This window comes from Staurois parvus, unplaced genomic scaffold (assembly GCF_062004578.1).
Source record: "Staurois parvus isolate SC_StPar_1 unplaced genomic scaffold, SC_StPar_1.0 ptg000005l, whole genome shotgun sequence".
NCBI classification, from domain to species: Eukaryota; Metazoa; Chordata; class Amphibia; order Anura; family Ranidae; genus Staurois; species Staurois parvus.
The window spans coordinates 6126543-6149231 of record NW_028317801.1 but is presented as its reverse complement, the minus strand read 5'-3'; the positions used below and the strand labels follow the sequence as shown (position 1 = coordinate 6149231).

Sequence of the window (22689 nt, the reverse complement as noted above, 5' to 3'; positions counted from 1 at the left end):
CGGTGTACCAAGCCATCCTGGGCTACCACTATTATCAGTAGTGGTGCACCGAAATGAAAATTCTGGTGCCGAAACCGATACCAAAAAAAATTCAGAATGCACGTGGCTGAAAGCGAAATGTCCGCGTATGTGGGAGTGGGGAGCTCGCTCGCTTTTTTTTTTTTTAACTTTGTATTTTTATTTAACTTATGTTATTGCTATCACATAGGGGACTAAGTTTTTTTTTGGGGGGGGGGGGGATCTGTGTCCTTGTGGAGAGACTTCCCTTTAACATTCTTTCCCATAGCCAAAACACAAAGGGAAAGGAAATTCCATCAACATGAAAGGATCCCTGGATGTCACCAGTACTCATGCCACCATTGGAACATTTTCCCTCTATTCCTGTTCTGGTGGGGACATCCAAAAATTTGGGTTTTTTTCTCACTTTCACCCCTGGTGATAGCGGTAAAACAGGGCAAATCGACAGGTGATTCTCTCTAATGGGGACACGCAGCAATAATAACCTGGCAGGTGTTCTAATTCTTCTCCACTCTACATAATAAAGATTTATTCTCCACTCTACATAATAAAGATTTAAAGTATAACGTTTTAAGTCTTGTATAAAGAAATCCTGACAAGTTATTACAAAATATTAGAAGAACCTTGCCATAAATCCTGAAAGGTTTGCTTTTTATAACCAGACAAAAAAGTATTCCACTTTGATGTGGACCATCCAAACATGGCTGACCTTAAACCTATTTCTGCTGCACATTCCAGAAGGGCTCACGCACACAAAATGGAGTCCAGATTTGATTGTTTGGCCTTTTATGTATATAACAAAAAAAACCTGAAAATGTCAACTATGATCACCAAGACAGGAGATGCCAAAACCACCAAGGTAAAGGGATGTATTTGACTGTAAAAGAGCATATATTGGGCTAAGTGAAAATGAGTAATTTTGGAAAGTAAATTAGATAAGGTTATAGTCTAGCCTATTGTGGTTTGAGATCATCCCACAAAAAGCAAAAAATTATTTACAAGCAAAACATCTCTCCAAACTAGAACTCCAGGGGGTGAAATCTTCCATAGACAATGGCATCCTTGCCTAATTATGGCTCTATAACGCTGCTTATTAGTCATTTCCGTGAAAAGATTGTGTACTACATTACATTTTAATTGTTAACCCATCTGCCTCCATTCTTTCCCAGGGCATTAATACTTTGGGCTTAAATGGCATCCAGTGTTTCTGTCTACATCTGCAAAAAGCAGGACAACCAGTTAGTACAACCAGTAGTACAGGACATATTAATGGAATATTTCTGTTAAACTTTCTAAAAAGGAATTGATTTTTTAAAGTTTAACAAAGCACATCCACAGATATAAAAGGTATTTGAAATCACAACATTTTGCTCAGTTTATTCCAAACTGACCAAGTATTAATACTGTTGAGCTCATCCAGCAATTAAAAAAATTTTTTTTTTTACATAGTCCTATCTAGCAGCTGCCAGGCTGTTTAGAATCAAACTAAATGTAGGTGTAATAGCCCTACTGCAATTTCACTATCCGCTCTAAAGTAATCCAATCACCAGTGAGAGCATCTCTTATAATCTGAATCTCCTCTTTGAATTGTTGTAATAATCCAGCTTTACCTCTCCTGCATTTTCTATAGGAGCCATAATGTGAGGCTGTAAGGCCATACTATCTCCTGCCTAAGTTCAAAACTGTAAATGGTTACATTAAAATGAATGGGAAAAAAAAAGCACTAGCTAGACTACATGACAAAACATTAAAAGTACAACTAAAAAGGCAAAGTTTTTTTTTTTGTATAGAGTGGAGTGGGATTAGAACGCTTGTCAGAATCTCACAGACAAAAACGATTTGTCCCGATTTTCATTATCATTGAAACTGAAAGTAAAAGAAAATGTCAAATTTTCAGATGTCCCCAAAAAGGTAATGGGGAAATTTTCCCAATGAGGACACTAAGGGAATTCCTTGGCCTATAGTTCTATTTTAAGGGCTTACCTGAATTTTTGTCCTCCAACATCCCAAATAGGGTGTCTGTTACCAATTCTGAGCTAAAGAGGAATCTACCTGTAAGGGGACCTTGCACCCCGACAAAAGGGATGGCTTTTCCACTTTGACAAGAGAAAATACAAGTGAATAAGGGCGCACATTACGAATCCTGAACGGTTTTATTCACAGTACTGGTTTGGTGTGACCCCAACACAGCTTGCTTGCAGACTTGCTCTGCCAGAAATGAATGGGCTACCTTAATGCAGTGCATGTAACCTGCACACCCTAATGCAGTGCAAAAGTGTTAATGGGCCTTTAAAAACAGCAGAGAATTTTAAGTGAAAATCCAGATTCTTACAGATTCCCATTCCTCACTGATTCTTTTAGAGGAAAATAGGGTCTCTGCATTGCAACTCATGGTCTACATGAGTTGCAAAGGAAGCTGAAGAAAAAAAAAAATGGAGTGATCTCTATCTGTGCCCCACCAGAACCAGAGAACTTACCACAGCAATTACAGCATGTTTTAATAAACAAACTCCACTACACCTACATTTTCAGTGATTTGCTGAACCTATATGATCTAAGACAGGTACAGTATGGGACCACTTTAGATATTAACCCTTTCCAGAGCAGTTTGAGGATAATTATTGCCTTGCACTTAGGTCAAATAAAAAAAATAAATCGTAAAATTGCGAACAACAAAGGCCTTCTACAAGAGTTAGTATTATTACTGATTTTATCAAAAGCAGAGTGTTAGGAAAATAGGGTTTTAAAAAAGTGAACTTTGATTGCATGCTTTTAGTAGGGAGGCTTAGATCATGAGACACATTAGTAGGTGCAGTAAAGCTGTAAAAACAGGCAAAATTATTTTAAATTAAAACTGATCTGTAGCCACTTCAAAAAAGTGAATTCACATTTCGATACATAAAATGTTAAATATTTATTACCTGTGAGTTTCATGGCTTTGTATTTGAGGTCATTTGATATTTCCCTATTAACTCATGTGATGCAAAAGTGGCCCTGTGTGTGGAAATCCCTGACACACCCACTTTTCTGATCCACAGCTAATTTTACATTTACATTTCCATGTAGTAGGGGTACTCAGTGGGCAGGGTATGAATCCCTTCTCTTGGGAGGGCCAATGCCTGTAATACCACTCTGTAGCCAGATAGCTTGGCAGGAGCAAATTCTTTAAACCAGAAATAATGGCAATAAAAAGGTAACCACTTGGCATTTGAATGACTTTTTCAAAACATGAGTCCAGCTACTTTACATGACAAATTTCTAGATGGCTACAATTCAGTTTTAATGTGAATGGCAGAAAGCTTTGCTGAATAAAAGGCACCTGGTCAATGAGGGAAATCACAGTGACTGCTGCTAGCCTATCATTGGAAGCTCAGATTCACTATCAGATGTCCATATTAGCCAGGTACACTCATCACTCAGTTCCTTTTAATAAATACTTCTAGTATTGTAGTAATTATCTATTAAAGTGGTTGTAAACCTCACATGAAATCTGAACAAAGTACCCATTTCTATAGTGTTTGCCTCTCTCCAAAGTGCCAAGTGTCATTTCTCAACGCTGCTATTGTACACTGTAAATGCAGCTCCCCACCCCCTGCTTTGTGAGTCTGTGAAAAATCCTTTTCATTTCTGAGTTTTAGATGGATGTGCAGGACAAATGGTTGCATATAAAACAGGTATCAACTTATGTAGGATGATTTGTTCGTTTCATCTGTGTATCACCTGAGGCCAGTCACTTCACTGGGTAGGCAGGGGTTTACAACCACTTCATTCATAAACTATTTGAGTATATAAAAGTAAGCATTAGTCACCATCAAAACCTGCCAACACTGTCTAAGCAGCTTAAGGTCCATGAAAACAGGGAACATTTCAAATATACACAATAACTTTAGACTTTTTACATATTAGGCAAATCCTATTTAAGCTAACATCTAAAATATATTTAAAAAACAGAGCCTAATGCTTTCAAACAGCATTTTCTCATATCAGAGTAATTTGAGTGTGGTTAACCTGTAAGAGGCATCACAGTCATTTCATATGAAAAATATTGAAAATGTCTACCTAATCAAAATGTAGCATGCAGGAGCTCAAAATTTAGAACTAAAGACAACTTTGTTTTTCATTTTAGATAGAGTAAGGGAGGGTTATAACCCCTGTCCCTTTTTTGCCATTTGTGTCCCAATGGGGAAATTTCCCTTCACTTCCTGTCCCATAGCCAAAACAGAAAAAGGAAATCCCTGCAAATTAAGGGAATCCCTTGGGGGCTCCCAGTCACCAGAACTAGTGTCCCCATTGAAAAATTTCCCCTCACCACGTTTTAAGGGATAACCAAAATTTGGGATTTTCTCTTACTTCCAATGATAAAGGTAAACATGACAAAATGAGGGTAAATCTCCCTCAAGGTCACGTACAGAAGGGGAAAAAAAAAAAAAAAAAAACCCACACTGGTTCTAATCCATCTCCACTATGTCCAAAGCTAAAAAGAAATACGTTTTGTCTTTAGTTATACTTTATAGGAGCTAAAAGCTGCCATGAAGTGAGCCCCTTTACATCAACTAAGCAACTACCTAGGGCCCATTCCCATCAGATCTGTTACATATTTTGCTGCGTTTTCCAGCAAAGTGCATTAATGTTAGTACACACATTTTCAATTGAATCTGTTCCCAACAACACTGCATACTGCAGTTTGGGTGTGTTGTCCAGGCCAGAAAAATATGGTCTTTCAAAAACATGCACTAGCTCATGTTCTGTTAAGAATGGGCCCATGTTTTGTGAAATTTGATCTGTGCAAGAAAAAAAAAAAAAAAAAAAAAAAAGAAGAAGTGCAACAAACCATGCATGAGGAAGAACCATTGCAAGGGTTGATCAACACAATACTCTGATGTCTGCAAGTGCTGACAAATAGGCCAACCATTCCCATAAACAAAGCAAGTTAATTCCTTTACATAGTTAATAGTGTATTAAGCATGTTTCCCAGGGAAAAGGCTGACAGACATGCCATGTTAATTATATAGCTATTAATGATTTACAAACTGCAATCAGAGGGTAATGTTGACAGAGCAGAGTGGACTGGCACACTGTATTTTAAAAGGTAATGCTAATAAAATATTCTCTCAATATAGGAAATTGATTCATGTCTGAAAAAAATCTCCACTAAATATTAGTTGAATGAAATCTCCACTAAATATTAGCAGGAATGGAGGCAATTGTAATTATCACTGATGTTAGAGTCTCCATTCAACTATTCCTAGAGTCCCACAATAAGCATTTCTGCTGTCTCCACAAAGCAGATATCAGAAGCATTCCGACTACCAAAGCTAGCCATGTGGTACTGTACACGTTCACATTTACCCTCTGAGAGTCAGTAATCTTATATCATATGAATATATGAAGCTTTCCTCTTACATTTTACCCCTGTCCAGTACTGCATAGATCCAGGCTCCTTACAGCTCAACTGAGTGTTCAGTTTAAACTAAACACATTCCAAGGGCAATAAAAAAAAAAAAAAAAAAAAGCACTTTTTTGTAGGTAAAAAAAAAAAAAAGTTAAAAATTTAGAGCCTGAAGAGCATTGCATCTGTGATCAGCAGATCGCTGGTGCAATGTCAGGCTCCTGCATACTCTCAGTATACCTGTACAGGCAGACCATTAATGAAATCCAGGAAGAATCCATGAAAAGTATGCCCACCAGCACCCTCACAGGTCATTGAGAACTACAAGCTGTTTACTGCAGTGTTAAATGGTACTTGTAGTTCATTCATTCACAGAACTCAATGAATGACATGGCATGAGACACGAGTCCCGCAGGGTCAAGCAGTTTTCAAATTGTGACAGTGGATGCAGAGGGAGGATCCCCCACAGCTTCTGTTAAAATTGCAGTAGCCGCACAGATCAAACCATCCAAATTTTGATCCATCTATGGCCACCTTAACAGTTTGTTTTCTTTAGAAAACAGCCTGAGTTAAAAAGCCTATGTTCTTCTAGCATGCTGTAAAGAAAGATCCTGTGTGTGAAAGCAATGATCTCTCTGCATAGGTCCGATCTATAGCTCTGCACTCCCTGTTGCTTGGAAAGTTCTAGCTTTGACTGTACGGTAGTTGGACCTCTACAGAGACCACTGTGCTTACAATGAGAACAAATGCTCTTCTCTGAAGCAAGCTGGATGACGAGAGGCATTACTGTTCAGGCTGCGGCTGTTTTTTTTAAATAAGAAAAATACTTTCCATGTCTATTTTTTAAAGTCCCTGGAATGTATTTAGCAAATATCAGTTGGGCTTTAACAAACAATAAGAGACGGGTGTCCATCTGGAATCACTTGGCAACCAGTGCGTTAAATGGATTGTTTTTAGACCACCAATCTGCAATAGCCCCACAGTGGATGGCTTAAAAGGATGCTGTCAGGACAGGCGTAAGGGAGATGCTTTTTCCAAGTTGTTTAAAAGGTGCATGCTTCTCTTTGAAGTACTTGTACTTGAACCTTCAAAAATAAGTCAGCAATGGCAGCTTTAATAGGTTTCCTGCTTTTAATTTTCCCAGACTCCTTGTAGTTAGCAGTGCACTTGCATGTAGAACATTTGTTTCTATATACCTAAAGTTTGCAAAATAAAACCCGATTGAGTTCTCTGTATATCTTCAATCCAGTTTGTATAAAGAAGCCCAATTAGGTTTAATATTTTGCGTATTTGTATATCTTAAGAAACCAGGCTGTCATTAGGGAAATTAGTTAGAACTTTGGTATAAAATTAGTGTATTGATGAATTTCTGACTTTGTGTCTTGAGAATAACTATGTTGTAATAGATGGAAATATGTTGTTGTTTACACAGCACTAGTCTAACAAAGAGCTTGTCCACACAGACAATCTGACATTGTTGCTGGTCTCTTGAATCTACAAATGTAGCCTTAAGGCAAGCCTTTTACATCTGAATTCTAACCCAACATATATTAAAGTGCCAAAGCTCACACAGTTTGATCAGTAAAGTGAGGGGTGCATCAGAATCAGTCAAACCAAATGTAAAAGTGAAGGAATCTTGTTTGCAATTTCTAGGAATTCTATACGATCATCAAATGCAAAAGTCTAGGCAACACTGCTCAAACAGCATTACTGCTGGGTGCAGGAGAAACCTCTTCGTGTAAACTACAAGTTGTAGCTTACAGGCGGCTATAGGTGATGCCTACTGAAGTCACTAGTGATAGGCCCAATGCTGTCATGTGCTTCTCCACACCTGGAAGTAAAGGGGGAGAAAGAGGAATCCTATTGCTTTGCTTTCTATGGGCATATCACAGGTTTGCTTTAATAACTCATCTAAATATTTTGATCAAAAGTGCCCAAAATGTTTACTGTATATTAACAATGTATTTCAACTTCAATAAACCTTCAGTTCTCCAAACGCAAACCCAATAGCGGATTTTTAAAACTTTGAAGTTAAACACTTGTGAATTATGAGAAGGAGCTTGGGACCCCGGAACTATATTGCAAAAAAGATTCCTTCATTTTACAGTGCAGAGTACAGTGCTACTAATAAATTCACACAAAGGAAGCGTTAAGCAGGTGGCAAACTGAGCATATGAACTGTGGTTCTTTTTATTTACAATAAAAAGGGAGAAGGAGGGATCCACTTTTCTGTGTGGAAAGCAAAGCAATGCTTGTGAGAATTACCCATATATCAAACAGACACAAGAATGCTACAAGTACCATAAATGAAAGAATGCACTACAAACATCAGCATTTATTCATATCCAACTTTTAGCAAATGACAAAATAGAGTGTCTTTTCTTGCTGCAATTACACAATAGCTGGCCAAAAAAGTGCTAAAATTTTAGCACTCATGCACAAACAGATAAAAATGAAGAAAAAAAAACCCCCAAAAAACCAAACCTGATACTATGAAAATTGGTAATGCATTGTTTAACATCCTCTTTTTTAGGAAGATGAATATCCAGACTGTTACGTGTTTTGCTGGGAAAGTTGGAATGAAAGCAAGGTGGACAGCTAACACTTTGTTCACATTTTTAAACAAAATGAGTAAAAAGGAGTCATGCAGTTAGTGAACGCTGCGTTCAACCACTAATGAAATATATCACGGCTCACTTCTTGTTCAACCTCATGGCTGCCAAAAGGGTTCCCCTGGTGCACTTTGCAAGAGTGGCCCACATGGCAAATTGGAGGTAAACTTTTAAAAAGTGCATACAGAAATGTACGATATTTAAAAAAAACAAACAAAAAAACACAATTGTATGGTCCTATGAGAGTGGTCCCAAAAACAGAACTGAGCGTCAGATAAATAAGAGAAACTCTCCACGAGCTTCTTTTACTTAGGTCTTAGATTAAGTACAGATAAACTCTGAACAGTTCTTTAGATTTCTTCAAAAATGCTCCTGATAATCCACAAATGGTGCTTGTTTAGGTTACTTATTTCTGTTACATGCGTGCGTTGAATTTTACTTGTTATCCAAGCGTAGCAGCTGCTCCTTACCATTTATTGCTAAGGACTTTAACTGGCCGTCTTCTTCAACTTCAACTCGTTCCTGACCATTCTCAACAATCCTACAGAACCAAAACAAAGCGTCAGAAAAGCAAAGTGGTCATGGTAAAGCAAGAAAAGGGACACCCTAAATTACAAAAACAAAAAACCCACCCCTAGCAAAACACTCCCAGCGAGTTAACCCTTTGATCACCCTTCACATTAACCCCTTCCTGCCCAGGGAGATTAGTACAGTGTCAGTGCTTTTTTTTTTTTAGCACTGATCACTGTATTGGTGTCACTGTGGATGTCAGTGACACCAAGTTACCGACATGTCAGAATGTCCGCCGCAGCCCCGATAAAAGTTGCTGATCGCCGCCATTACTAGTAGATTAAAAAAAAAAATCCTAGTATCTATACTGCCATTTGTAAATGCTATAAAAAAAATCCTAGTATCTATACTGCCATTTATAAATGCTATATAAAAAAAAAAAACAAAAAAAAACAAAAAAAAAAAAAAACTCACGAAAAACAAATTTACATATATTGGGATTTTTTTTTTTTTTTTTTTTTTTTTTAGCAAAGACATGTAGCAGAATACATTTTGGCCTACATTTATGACGAAACTTGATTTTTTTTTTTTTTTTACAGGGCATGTTTAAAAAAAAAAAAAAAAAGTCAAAAATTGTTTTTTTTCCAAAATTGTTGGTCTTTTTTGCTTATAGCACAAAAAAAACTGCACAGGCAATCAAATACCACCGAAAGAAAGCTCAATTTGTGGGGAAAAAAAAAAAACACCAAAGGCCGTAAATTTCATGTGGGTGCAGCATGACCGCGCAATTGTCAGTTAAAGAAACGCAGCGCCGTAACGCAAAGAATGGCGTGGTAAGGAGGGGGGGGTAAATCTTCAGGAGGGCAAGTGGTTAAACACAAGGTTTTTTTCTAGAGAACTCGTGTCCCGTCAGTCTAAGCATGTTCTGGGCATGGAAAGGTTGTTGAGTCAGGGAATTTCAGAAGCTGCAGGACTGTTTAAGAAGCATGCCGTCCACAAAAGTTGGCTGTTTTAGCACTGCTTTAACTAGAACATAATTCAGGCAGACCTTAAAGTTCCCATAGCAAAGGAAAAGCAAAAACACCATTAACATTGTATGTAAATATTTGTGCTATTCAATAAGGAAGCCAAGGATCCCTCTTGTATTTATCTTGCCCAACTTGGGAGACAAACATTACTGACAAAAGGCAATCCCTGTAACTCAGCATTACAATGTATTTCACTATGAAAAGGTCCACAATTCCATTGCAGACATCTTTTACTGATTGTTCTAGTGTTAAAATTAACCCGTTAAAGCTCCGCTCCAGGGAAAAGAAAATACTACTTCTTGCAGTGGGAGGGTTTAAAGTGGTTCAAAGCCAAAGTTTTTCCTTAATGCAGGGAATGCATCAAGGTTAAACTGTTTATAGCTTACTGTACTCCCAACCCCCCCCCCCCCCCCAAATCAAATTCTGTGATGAGGAACCAGGGGCAGGACCAAGCAGCACTGTGAGATTCTATGGAGCTCAGCTTCATAGACACACAACAGACCAGGATCGAGCATGCATTGGTGCTCCCACAGCAAGTGGCTTGCTACGGTTGCACACTAAGGAGATGCAGCCAAGATCACCAGCAGGGGAAGGTTCCGGGCTGCTCTGTGCAATACTATTGCACAAAGCAGGTAAGTACCACAGGTTTATTGTTTTAATTAAAAAAATTCCCTTTAGTAATACTTTAACATGAAATATGGTCACCCCCACCCAAGTGTGCTATGTATACATACATCTATATATCTCGTGAATATTTTGTATTCAACTGAAACAAGCTTACTGGTTTCCAGCCCTCTTCCCTTTAAAAAAGGGTGTACACTACACACCAGCTCTGGGGCATGGTTTAAACCAAAATAATTTAGACAACAGAAGGAATCTACAGAAACTGCAATATGCACACAGCACTCACTGTCCACATGCACAGCTGCAAAACAAGTAGATCCTTCAAATTAAATGGGGAAAAAGTAAATGGAAGTTACAGATATTCTTTAAGAAGCTTAAAAAGAATCATCCTTGAGGTAGCACACTGACTACTACCTTCGCCCTTTATTAAATATGTTTTAGTATTAAAAGGCTGGCACAAAAAGGTGAAAGTTTTGAACATAAAAACAAAATACATGTTCTCTTCACAGCATACTTCAATCATCCAACCTCTTACTTAGCATACAGCTTCTGACCTAAGTAATACAATACCTTTTTGTAATAACTTTCCGGCCATTAATCATTTTGGTCGATGTGGAAACAGATTTGAAGTTGCCCATTCCTGAACCACCAAATGACGAAGAGGAGAATGAGGTGAAGCCGCCATGTCCAATGGAACCAAACGATGTAGTAAAACCTTAATAAAGTAAACACCAGTTTAGAACTAAAAATAAGCAAGACCATTAGGCCTCATTCACACACAACGTTCTAAAGCTTAAACCAGTGGAGGGCTGTGTTTACCCGCACAGGAGCTCCATGCATCCCTGTGCAAGCTCACTGATGTCAATTGGGATGCAGTGGCTCCACGGGACCCGCTGCTGCTCCTAATTTGAGAGTGGGTGCGTGTCCCTAAACGCACACTGTGTGCACTAGGAGACATGCAACCACACCCACAAGGATGTCAAATTGGTAGCAGTAGCTGTGTTTCCATGCAGCCACTACATACCAATTGACATTGAACTGCCTGCATGAGGATGCATGAAACACCTGTTAAACAAGGTAAACAAGGCCCACGACGAGTGCATGCTTTAGGCCCCATTCACCCTAGGGAGTTTTGAAACGTTGGCAGAAATTGCCACGAATCTGCCCGTGATTTCAAAACGCTTTTCTAAAATGAAAAATCACGGAAACGCGTGTTTGGGCGCCAGTCAGTTTAACAGCACCCGGAAATGCGGTGCGGTTCTGCTGCGATAAATTGCAACGTGTCACTCAAAAGAAGTTCCTAAACTTTTTTTGCACGACAATCGTGGCAGAACTGCAGTATGTTTTCAGGTGCTATTAAAAGTGAATGGCACCTGAACACATGGGTTTGCGATTTCTCATTTTAGCAGATCATTTTGAAATCGCGGCAATTCTGCATGTGATTCAAGACACCCTAGTGTGAATAAGGCCTCAGTATGCCATTTGTGAATGAGCCCTTAAACTCCATGGCTACAAGGCAAACCAAACCCGTGTTCCTCAACAAAGACTACTATCAAAGGTTACACAGTTCAGTTAGCATGCTGAGGTTACAGGCACTAATCAAGAGTCAAGGTTAATATCTAAAGTATTTACAATGTGCTACCTGAATCAAATGGAGAAAAGCCAGTGGAAAAGCCTGGAAATCCTCCGAAGGCTGAGAAAAACGATCCTCCAGGCCTACTTCTGCTTCCTCTGTGGCCTCTTCTATTACCAAAGAAGTCATCAAAAGGATCCTCTACATAAAAGAAGATTTACAAAATAGTCAAGAATGTATTTAAAAAAAAAAAAGTTTTCAAAGTAGCATTGTATGTGTACCTTCATCCAACAATCTGCAACATACATAACTTTTTTTTGTATGTTTTTTTTAAATTTTTAATTCAACCGCTTTCCTGCCGCCCTATAGCAGATCTACTGCTACAGGGCGGCAGGGGTGTATATACGCGATTTTGACTTACCCATGACACTATTTGTGGCCTCAGCTGTCAATCACCCGGTCCAGACCGGTGATTACTCACTGGCATCTGGTGATCGTCGTGCATTACTGACATGGAGAGAGAACTGTATGTAAACAATACAGTTCTCACCCGTCGGCTCCTGCACACCGCTTTGTATGGATCTGCCCAGCACTGATCACTGTATTGGTGTCACTGGGTATGTCAGTGACAGTTAGTTCCCCCCAGTGTCAGAATGCCTGTCACAGTCCCGCTATTAGTTGCTTATCGCCGCCATTACTAGTAAAATAAATACTGCTACAGGGCGGCAGGGCTGCGCAAAATCATGTACATATACGCAATCTTGCATTTACAGGTAGGGGGCGCACTTGCTCCACCCGTGCTGCCATTGGCGGTTTCAAGCTGTTGACCACTGGCAGGGTCCTGGCTAGCGATTCCCCACTGTCACTGACAGGAGAGATCTGTATATAAACAAACAATACGGATATCTCCAGTCAGCTCCAGCACATTGCTTTGTATTGCTCTGCATAGTAGAGCAATACAAAGCAATGTGCTTACATAGTAAACCAGCACACAGTTAATCCTTTGATTGCCCCAGATGTGAACACCTTTCTGCCCAGTGTCAGTGCTTTTTATTAGACCTGATCACGGTCATTGGCAGCCAGTTCCCCCAGTGTCAGAATGCCAGCCGCAGTCCCGCTATAAGTCGCTGATCGCCGCCATTGCCAACTATATATATATATATATATATATATATATATATATATATATATATATATATATATATATATAAATAAATAAATAAATAAATGTCAGTATACATTTTTTTTCTCAATATTGTTGGGTTTTTGGGCGATCAAATACCACCAAAAGAAAGCTCTATTCGTGGGGGGGGGGAATGTAAATTTAATTTGGGTGTAGCGTTGCATGACCACGCAATTGTCAAAGTAACACAGCACAGTAACGCAAAAAATGGCCTGGTCAGGAAGGTGGGTAAATCCTCTGGAGGGCAAGTGGTTAAATAAAGGTAGGTGGTTGACAGTCTCAGAACAGGATACCACAGGCAAAGCGGAGTGAAAGAGTGAAAACACCAAACGTTTGTACAACTGACAAAAGATGGAGTACATAGGACATATCTATGCACAAGTTAATCAAACGTAGTAGACTCACGTAAGTTAGCAGTTTTAGCGAAAGTAGGGGAAAGGAGGGGGTGAATTGAGAAGTGAAATGAATTTCAGCCCCCCTCTTTCCCCCTGTAGTCTTCCGGGACACTTCACAGGTCCCACAAGACTGCGGGACCAATCTCAAGGTGCAGCACAACTTGTACATGCACAGTAGGAAACCAGCTGTGAAGCCACAAAGGCTTAACTTCCCATTTTTCTGACTTGCAATGGCGGCACCGGGAACCTGGAGGCTCATGAAGAACTAGCCTGGGTGACGACAGCGCTGGACCTCTGCACAGGCAAGTATCCTTATATAAAGTCAGCAGCTACATTATTTGTAGCTGCTGACTTTTAATTTTTCTTTGTGCATCTCCAATCAGGTATGTAATGAAGGATGGTATTTGTATCAACAGACGTCAGGGAATACATGAGTGAGACCACAGAGTGTTCCTGTTGGATCCCAGTTTTATTGCAGCTCGAGTGCTCCAGTTCCACTAAACTTTAAAGATTACTTGTAGCCTATTTTGGTAGCTCCATGGAGCTGTTAAAAACCAAATGTGTAGCTTAGGCCTAAAGCACAATCCTCTCAAGATATCACTCAGCCCAAACACTCTAGCTCTGCTGTACTCTTGACCATAGCTGGGCCAGGGAAAGGACCATGGGGACTCATCAAGAAAAGATAACAGCAACTGTGACTACTGCAAAAGTATACACACAAGATGTGTGTGAGGGTTAAAGAGAAATGGGCTTAATCAAGAATCTAAACATTGTCTTATGACTGTGCATGCTTCCTTATGAAAAATGTATATTTTCCCCCTAAATTTAGTTTACCTATTCTGTCTAAAAAAAAAAAAAAAAAAAAAAACTTTAGTTGGAAGGCAGAAGTAATCTAAAAGGCTACACAATCACAAAATAAAAGACAGTGGGGAATATTTAATAAAATGGGAGAATACAGAATCTGGTACAGCTGTGCATGGCAGCCAGTTTCCAACGTCAGCTTGTTCATTTAAAGACGCAGTAAACCACAGGTAAAATCCCCTGCAAGGAAATGCCATAATGTGCTAGTATGCATCGAATACTAGCACATTATGAAGGCCTTTCCTTAAAACGAAGCCCTCCAGCGGCATGCTGTCACTGCTGCAGAGGCTTCAATCTTCAGCCGATCTTCCTTCCGGGTTCACGAGCTCTGGCCGTCTGACTGGCCGAGCCATGACATCACTCCCGCGTATGCATGCAGAAGTCCTGGGCCACGGCAATGTACTCTGAAGGAATGGCACGGGTATGCCGTTCTTTCAGAGAAAGAACGCATGAGCTGGCTCTAAAATGGAGCTAATATTTTCTAAATGACGCACGTTTAGGAGATATTAAATTTTACCTACAAGCAAGCTTTATTATAAGCTTACCTGTGGGTAAAAGAAAAAAAAAAAATTGTATTACCTCTAACATTACTACAATAGGCCCGGGCAGCACCTCTCATTCTGGGAGGACGTCATATGATGTCCTCCCATTCCTGATGTACATGAGCGCCCCTGGGGGCACACAGCGATCGGTGGAGAGCTCTGTCCCTTGGACATCACTGATCAGGTGGGTAAACAGCCAATGAACAGCTTTTCACCATGTGATCAGCTGTGTCTAATCACATGTAAACAAATGCTAGTTATTGGCACTTCATTTACTCAGCGTGGTTGCTGTTTGAGGAAAGGAAAGCCGATAACTGGCTTTCCTGTGACAGGGACATTTACACTGATGATTAGTGCCCTGATCAATGCCAAAGAAAAATTACCCATTTGCAAATTTTATAACAAAATAGAGAAAAAATGTTTTCCAAAAATTTTCATTTTTTTTTTTTCATTTGTTTAGCACAAAAAAAAAACCCCCAAAATACCCAGTGGTGATTAAATACCACCAAAAGAAAGTTCTGTGTAAAAAAAAAAAAAAAGGATTAAAAAAAAAAATGTACAATTTGGGTACAGTGCTGAAAGACCACGCAACTGTCATTCAAAATGCGACAGCACTGAAAGCTGAAAATTCGCCTGGGAAGGAAGGGGGTTCAAGTGACCGGTATTGAAGTGGCTAAGCTTTGGCAATAAAACCAGGAAGCTGATTGGTTTCCAGATTTTACACTCTCCAGCTTTAGTACATAACTCCCGGTGTGCGTAGAAAGGCAGTTGATAAGCTAGCAACTATTTTACATCAGGTGGGTGGCCTATGAATCCTGATTCTATTTCTACACTGTCAGGTTCTATATTACCAAACATAATACTTCAGTCACAGGAGCATCATATTCTCTTTGTAGCATTTCATTTCTCTAGTGAACGCCAGTGGTGAGATTTCCCAGAATGGTGTCTTTGATTCTGACTACCTTGTTTTGTTGGTTCTTGCCCACCTTGAGGTGTTGCCACTGCTTCCTGCTACATTCTTTATATTACAATGAATTTAAAAATTCAGCAAGCAACATGAGCTGAATTGCAGTATCAGTGTGCAGACTTCTGTACTTCAGTTGACCGAGTTAATCATCACAGTCCCCAAGACACTTTGATAGTTTGATGTCCAAAAGTTGTTGAAGCACTTCCTAAAGTAACTTCAACTTTGAACAGCATGTATATACACCTGCATACATACTAGCTTGTTTGTGGCTGCAGAACCACATTTTCAGCATCTATGTCAAAACTGACAACTATGCTTTTTTGAATAAAGCAGTTAAGATTAACCTGGTAAATGTGAAAAGAAACCTAGAACACTACCAGATGACTTGAAATAAAAAAAAACAAAAACATTCATGTAATATTTCAAGCTCACAATTCTTTTAAATTGTTAAAAAACGCTACACAAAATACAAACCAAATAAATCAAATGAAAATGGATCTCGTCCTCCAAAGAACTCTCTGAAGACATCATCTGGGCTTCTGAATGTGAAACCAAATTCAAATGGATGGTCATAGTGGGTTCTACCTAAAAGGGTTACAAATAGGAACACAAGTCAAAAACAAACAGCTATGCTTTACTACAAACTACATTATAAACCAGATACATGAAACATCCTTACTTATCCAATGTTTATGGCCAGTTTCAGTAACAAAGTGTTATGGATAACAGTCATTGTCATAACCAGATACATAGTTAGGTCCATATATATTTGGACACGGGCACAATTTTCACACTTTTGGATCTGTATGCCACCAGAATAAAATTAAAACGAAACACTCTAAATTAATTTGAAGTGCAGACTTTAAGCTTTAATTCAAGGAGTTGAACATAAAGATCAAGTGCAAATTTTAGGAAATGCAACCATTTTTATACACAGTCTCCATTTTCAGGGGCTCACATGTAATTGGACAAAATTTAATATAAATAAAATGTTCATTTTTAATATTTTGTTGAGAATCCTTTACGTGCAATGACTGCCTGAAGTCTGGAACCCACGGACATTACCAAAGACTGGGTTTCCTCCTTTCTTATGCTTTGCCAGACTAACTGCAGCTGTCTTCAGTTGTTCTTTGTTTGTGGGTCTTTCTGCCTTTAGTTTTGCCTTCAGCAAGTGAAATGCATGCTCAATTGGATTGAGATCAGGTGATTGACTCGACATTGTAGAATATTCCACTTTTTTCCTTCCAAAGCTCCTGAAGTTGCTTTTTCAGTGCTTTTGGATCATTGTCCATGTGTACTGTGAAGCGCTGTCCAATCAACTTTGCTGCATTTGGCTGAATCTGGGCTGACAGTATCTCTAAACACTGCAGAATTCATCCGGCTACTTCTGTCTTCTGTCACATCATCAATAAACACCAATGACCCAGTGCCACTGGAAGCCATGCATGCCCATGCCATCACACTGCCTCCACCATGTTTTACAGATGACGTTGTGTGCTTTGGATCATGAGCTGTTCCACACCTTCTCCACACTTTTTCTTCCCATCATTCTGGTACAAAAATAATCTTTTTGTTTTATCTGTCCAAAGAATGCTTTTCCAGAACTGGTCTGGCTTTTTTTTTTTTAATAGATGTTTTTTGGCAAAGTCTAATCTGGCTTCTCTATTCTTCGGGTTCTAATGGTTTTGCACCTAGTGGTGAACCCTCTGTATTGGCTCTCGTAACGTCTTCTCTTGATTGTAGACTGAGAAGGATATGCCCACCTCCTGGAGAGTGTCCTTCACTTGTCTGGATGTTATGAATGGGTTATTTACCATAAAGAGGAGCCTGCGATCATCCACCACTGTTGTCTTCCGTGGACGTCCATGCCTTTTTATTTTGCTAAGCTCACCAGTACGTTCTTTTCTCAGACTGTACCAAACTGTTGATGTGTAAATACTGTATAATAATAATTTGTCCACTCTAATGTTGCTGCTCTCTCTCTGATGGGTTTGTTTTGTTTTTGAAGCCTTACGACCTCTTTCACTTACATGGACAGCTCCATTGAACGCATGATGCAGGTTCACAGCAATAGATTCCAAATGCAAATACCACACTTCGATTCAGCTGCAGACCTTGTACCTGCGTAATTGATGAATAAATAATGGAGTAGCCCACACCTGGCCATGAAACAGCTTTTGATTCAATTGTCCAATTACTCTTGGTCCCTTGAAAAAGTGGGATGGCTACTCTTAATTGCTAAACCCTTCCTCCAATTTAGATATACATACTCTGAAATTAAGCCTGAGAGTGCGCACCTTCAGCCCATATCCATTATATAACTATAGCTTGAATATGTCTTGGTTAATACCTGAAAAAACTAAAATGGTGCCTCTGTCCAAATATATATATATGGACATAACTGTACAGTGCATCCAGAACGTATTCACAGCACTTAACTTTCGCCACATGTTATGTTACAGCCTTATTCCAAAATGGATTAAAATTACATTTTTTCCCCTCAACATTCTACAAACAATACTCCATAGTGACAATGTGAAATAAGTTAGTTTTGAAATCTTTGCAATTTATTAAAAAAAAAAAAAAAAAAACACACACGTGCATAAGCATGCACAGCCTTTGCTGAATACTTTGTTGAAGCACCTTTAGCACCAATTACAGCCTCAAGTCGTTTTGAGTATGATGCTACAAGCTTGGCACACCTATTTTTGGGTAATTTCTCCCATTCTTCTTTGCAGTACCTCTCAAGCTCCATCAAGTTGGATGGGGAGCGTCGGTGCACAGCCATTTTCAGATCTCTCCAGCGATCTTCAAAATCAGGTTCAAGTCTGGGCTCTGGCTGGGCCACTCCAACACATTCAAAGAGTTGGCTCATAGCCACTCCTTTGTTATGTGGGCTGTTGTCCTGTAGAAAGATGAACCGTTGCCCCAGTCTAAGGTCCAGAGCACTCTAGAACAGGTTTATATCAAGGATGTCTCTGTACATTGCTGCATTCATCTTTCCTTCGATCCTGACTAGTCTCCCAGTTCCAGCCACTGAAAAACCTCCCCACAGCATCATGCTTCACTGTAGGGATTGAATTGGCCAGGTGGCAAGCGGTGCTTGGTTTCCTCCAGACATAAAGCTTGGCATTCAGGCCAAAGAGTTCAATTTGTTTCATCAGACCAGAGAGTTTTGTTTCTCATGGTCTGAGAGTCCCTCAGGTGCCTTTTGGCAAAACTCCAGGCAGGCTGCCATTTGCCTTTTACTGAGGAGTGGCTTCCGTCTGGCCACACTACCATACAGGCTTGATAGGTGGAGTGCTGCAGAGATGGTTGTTCTTCTGGAAGGTTCTCTTTCCACAGAGAAACACTGGAGCTCTTTCAGAGTGACCATCGTGTGCTTGGTTACCTCCCTGGCTAAGGCCCTTCTCCCTCGAGCGCTCATTTTGGCAGGGTGGCCCCCTCTAGGAAGATTCCTGGTGGTACCAAACTTCTTCCATTTACGGATGATTGAGGCCACTGTGCTCATTGGGACCTTCAATGCTGCAGACATTTTTCTGTACCCTTCCACAGATCTGTGCTTTGATACAATCCCGTCTCGGAGGTCTATAGACAATTCCTTGGACTTAATGGCTTGGTTTGATCTCTGACATGCACGGTTAACTGTGGGACCTTATATAGACAGGTTTATGCCTCTCCTAATCATATCCAATCAACTGAATGTCCTACAGGTGGACTCCAATCAAGTTGTGGAAACATCTCAAGGATGATCAGTGGGAACAGGATGCATCAGAGCTCAATTTTGAGTGTCATGGCAAAGGCTGTGACTACTTATGTACATGTGGATTTTAATTTTTTTTTATTTAATAAATTGCAAAGAGTTCAAAACGAACTTCTTTCACGTTGTCATTATGGGGTGTGGTTTGTAGAATGTCGAGGGCAAAAAAAATTAATTTAATCCATTTTGGAATAAGGCTGTGTAACGGAACCGGACCCCGACTGCACTTGGGTATTTCCGTTAGAATGCCGCTTCCCCGTCCGTACACCGACCAGACACAACCGCTGACCGTACGACACTAGAGAACACCAGTCTTGAAATAAATCAGGAAACAGACTCCTTTATTTTAAAACAGATACAAGATATATACATTCAAGGGAACAATCCCCACCCAGTAACAAGAGAAACACCAACAGACAGTCCCATCAGAGGGGGAAGGCTGCTGGGAACACCCCCCCACCAAGCTAACACACACACACACACACACACACACACACACACACACACACACACACACACACACACACACACACACACACATCCCATAATAGTTTGGTCCCAAACAAGACACACAATAGAAGAGTGGGATGCAACCACATGGCATTAATCAATCCACAACCCTACCCACCTATCTCCTATAGATGTCTACACAATATAAGGACATATCACCCTGCACCCCTAACAGGCACAGGGTGACTTGCACATAATAGGGATACGGGGAGCTGAGACGGGTCTCCCCACCTCTCCAAAGCGAGCGGTGTTCCATGGGCCCCCCCACCCAAAGTGACTCCTGTCACAGGCTGGAACATAGAAAAATGTGGCAAAAGTTAAGCACTGTGAATACTTTCTGGATACACTGTGCATCATATTAGCCACCAGTCAACAAACAAGCAGGTCACAATGAGAAAAAGAGGGGAAAAAAAAGAAATTAGAACTTACCACCACCACCTCCACCTGTTAGCCCATCTTTCCCATATTTATCATAGATGTCTCTCTTCTTGGCTAGAAAAAAAAAAAAGTTGAAAAAATGAATTCTAATATAGGAATTTTATTTCCCCCTTAAAAGAACAATTAACTTAGAGGAAAATTAGAAAAGAAAAAAACACAAAAACAAAAAAAACACACACCCCTTAGCTGTTGAAATCAATACCATAGCCAATAACGCTTTATCCCCCCCCGTAGCAAAGTGAGAATAGAATATAAGCAGTCCAAGGAGTGACTACCTCAAAAAGCTCCCGGAGATGAACTGAAGAAAGCCCATGTCACACAACATTTGACACCAATACTATCAGAGATTATAAAACGCCCATGTGATCAAACAAAAAATGCTGTCAGCACACTAGATTGATATATGATTCTACATGAATGGTTAACCAAACACTAAAAACAGACATTTAAGAACTATTCACAATAACTTATATTGGAAGCATCCACAGGCCTTAAAATGTAAATACTAGGGGTACACCGAAGTTTCGGTGGCTGAAAACACCCCGTCGGCCGATATGAAACAAAGCACCAATACAGGTGCTGAAAAAACCCCGCCCCCTCGCCGCTGCTGCCCCTCTCCCGGTAGTTATCAACCTCACCTGAGAAACCACCTAACGATCCCGCTGCTGGACATAGACTAGTGAAGGAAAGATGGCCTCCACTCATCTCTATGCCCTTGGAGGACCGGAGTGATGTCACTTCCGGTTACGGCGCCTTGTAAACAAGGCCTTTTTTATCCCTGTCCCCCCTCCTTTAAAGCACTGGATCAAAGCTCTTTTTGATCTAATGCTTTACATTGTAGAGGAGAGATGTGGGGACCCCATATCTCTCCATAAAGAGGACCTGTCACTAATTATTTCTATCACAAGGGATGCATGCATTCCTTTTGATAACAAAGTGTGATTTTTTTTTTTTTTTTAAAGCGACAGGGGAAAAAAAAAAAAAAAAAAAAAAAAAAAACACGTTTAAAAGTGCCCAGTAGACCTCCTCTGTAACTTTACACTGCTAACCTGTAAAAATTTTTAAAGCATCACCCATGGAGATTTGTTTTTTTTTTTTTTTTTTTTTTTAAGTACCACAGTTTCACGCTATTCCACGAGCATGCGCAATTTTAAAGCATAACATGTTGGGTATCTATTTACTCGCCGTAACATCCTCTTTCATATTCTACAAAAAAAAAAAAAAAAAAAATTGGGGTATATATTGTGTTTGTTTTTTAATCAGTGTATTTTTTCCCAAAAAAAAAAAAAACAAAATAAAAATATATAAACTGCCAATTTTGGTTTTCGGCCAAGTGCATCTTGAATTTTTCATTTTCGGCGCACCACTAGTAAATACCCCTACAATATAAGTAATTGTATCAAATCTTCAGTCACACTTTAACATCTCCTAAATGTTGCCTGCAGTGTCTAAATTTAAGTACAGCAAGGCACAGCAAAACAAACCTTTGTCATAAAAAAGGTATATGTGCCAACACATTCACCTATGTACACGAGATTATATAAATATAAAACCATTTTAAGTATTTAAACCAAAATACTTACCAAAAGGCACATTACTTGATTCTGTGAAAAACTTTAAACACACCATAGACCACTGTTTTCCCAGATATTTATTATTTTGAACTTCTGTATTTCTCTAAATGCTAAATAGCGTACCGATCTCTATGGAAACTCTCTATGGAAATAACAGGAAGAAAAAAAAAACCTTAAAATTACTTACGATCTGATAACACTTCATAAGCCTCAGCAACTTCTTTAAACCTCCTTTCTGCTTCTTCTTTATTGTCAGGATTTTTATCTGGATGCCACTTTAGGGCTAATTTTCGGTAGCTAGAATATGTATAGAAAAAGCAACACGCAAAAAAAGCATATGAATTCTAAAGTTTTTTTTGTACATCGAGAAAGAAAAAAAATGTAATTAAATCTGTACTGTGCTTTCCACATCTGTATTTAGTAATTAAAATATATGATTTATCTTTTGAGTGAAAATTGCAGATATATACATTCCAAATACCGATTCAAAACATGAAAAGTGATTTAAAAGCCTGTCAGTAGTTCCATATCTAAATGAAGGGTCAAATCAGCAGGTATTGAATCACACGTGAATAGTTTAGCAATAAATACCCTTTTTTTCCCCTTTTGTGTAAGGCGGGGGGGGCTCTCCCACTCAGCCAATCAGAGAAGGCTTTGCATTCATTCACAGACTACAGAGTAACCTATAAATGGCTGAGCGCCGCT

The 22689-nt window shown here is 39.5% G+C and overlaps 1 protein-coding gene across 1 annotated transcript in view; it reads right to left on the bottom strand.

The window, feature by feature from the left end:
• The window catches only part of DNAJB6 (DnaJ heat shock protein family (Hsp40) member B6), a 116915-nt gene that overhangs the window by 56530 nt on the left and 37696 nt on the right, over positions 1 to 22689 (bottom strand). Inside the window, exons 3-8 of the mRNA XM_089693937.1 lie at positions 22172 to 22281; positions 20402 to 20464; positions 16177 to 16287; positions 11824 to 11955; positions 10752 to 10896; positions 8490 to 8560 (exon numbers count right to left, since the gene is read on the bottom strand). Of these exons, the coding sequence (XP_089550063.1) occupies positions 8490 to 8560; positions 10752 to 10896; positions 11824 to 11955; positions 16177 to 16287; positions 20402 to 20464; positions 22172 to 22281 (632 nt within the window). The remainder of the gene's footprint in view (positions 1 to 8489; positions 8561 to 10751; positions 10897 to 11823; positions 11956 to 16176; positions 16288 to 20401; positions 20465 to 22171; positions 22282 to 22689) is intronic.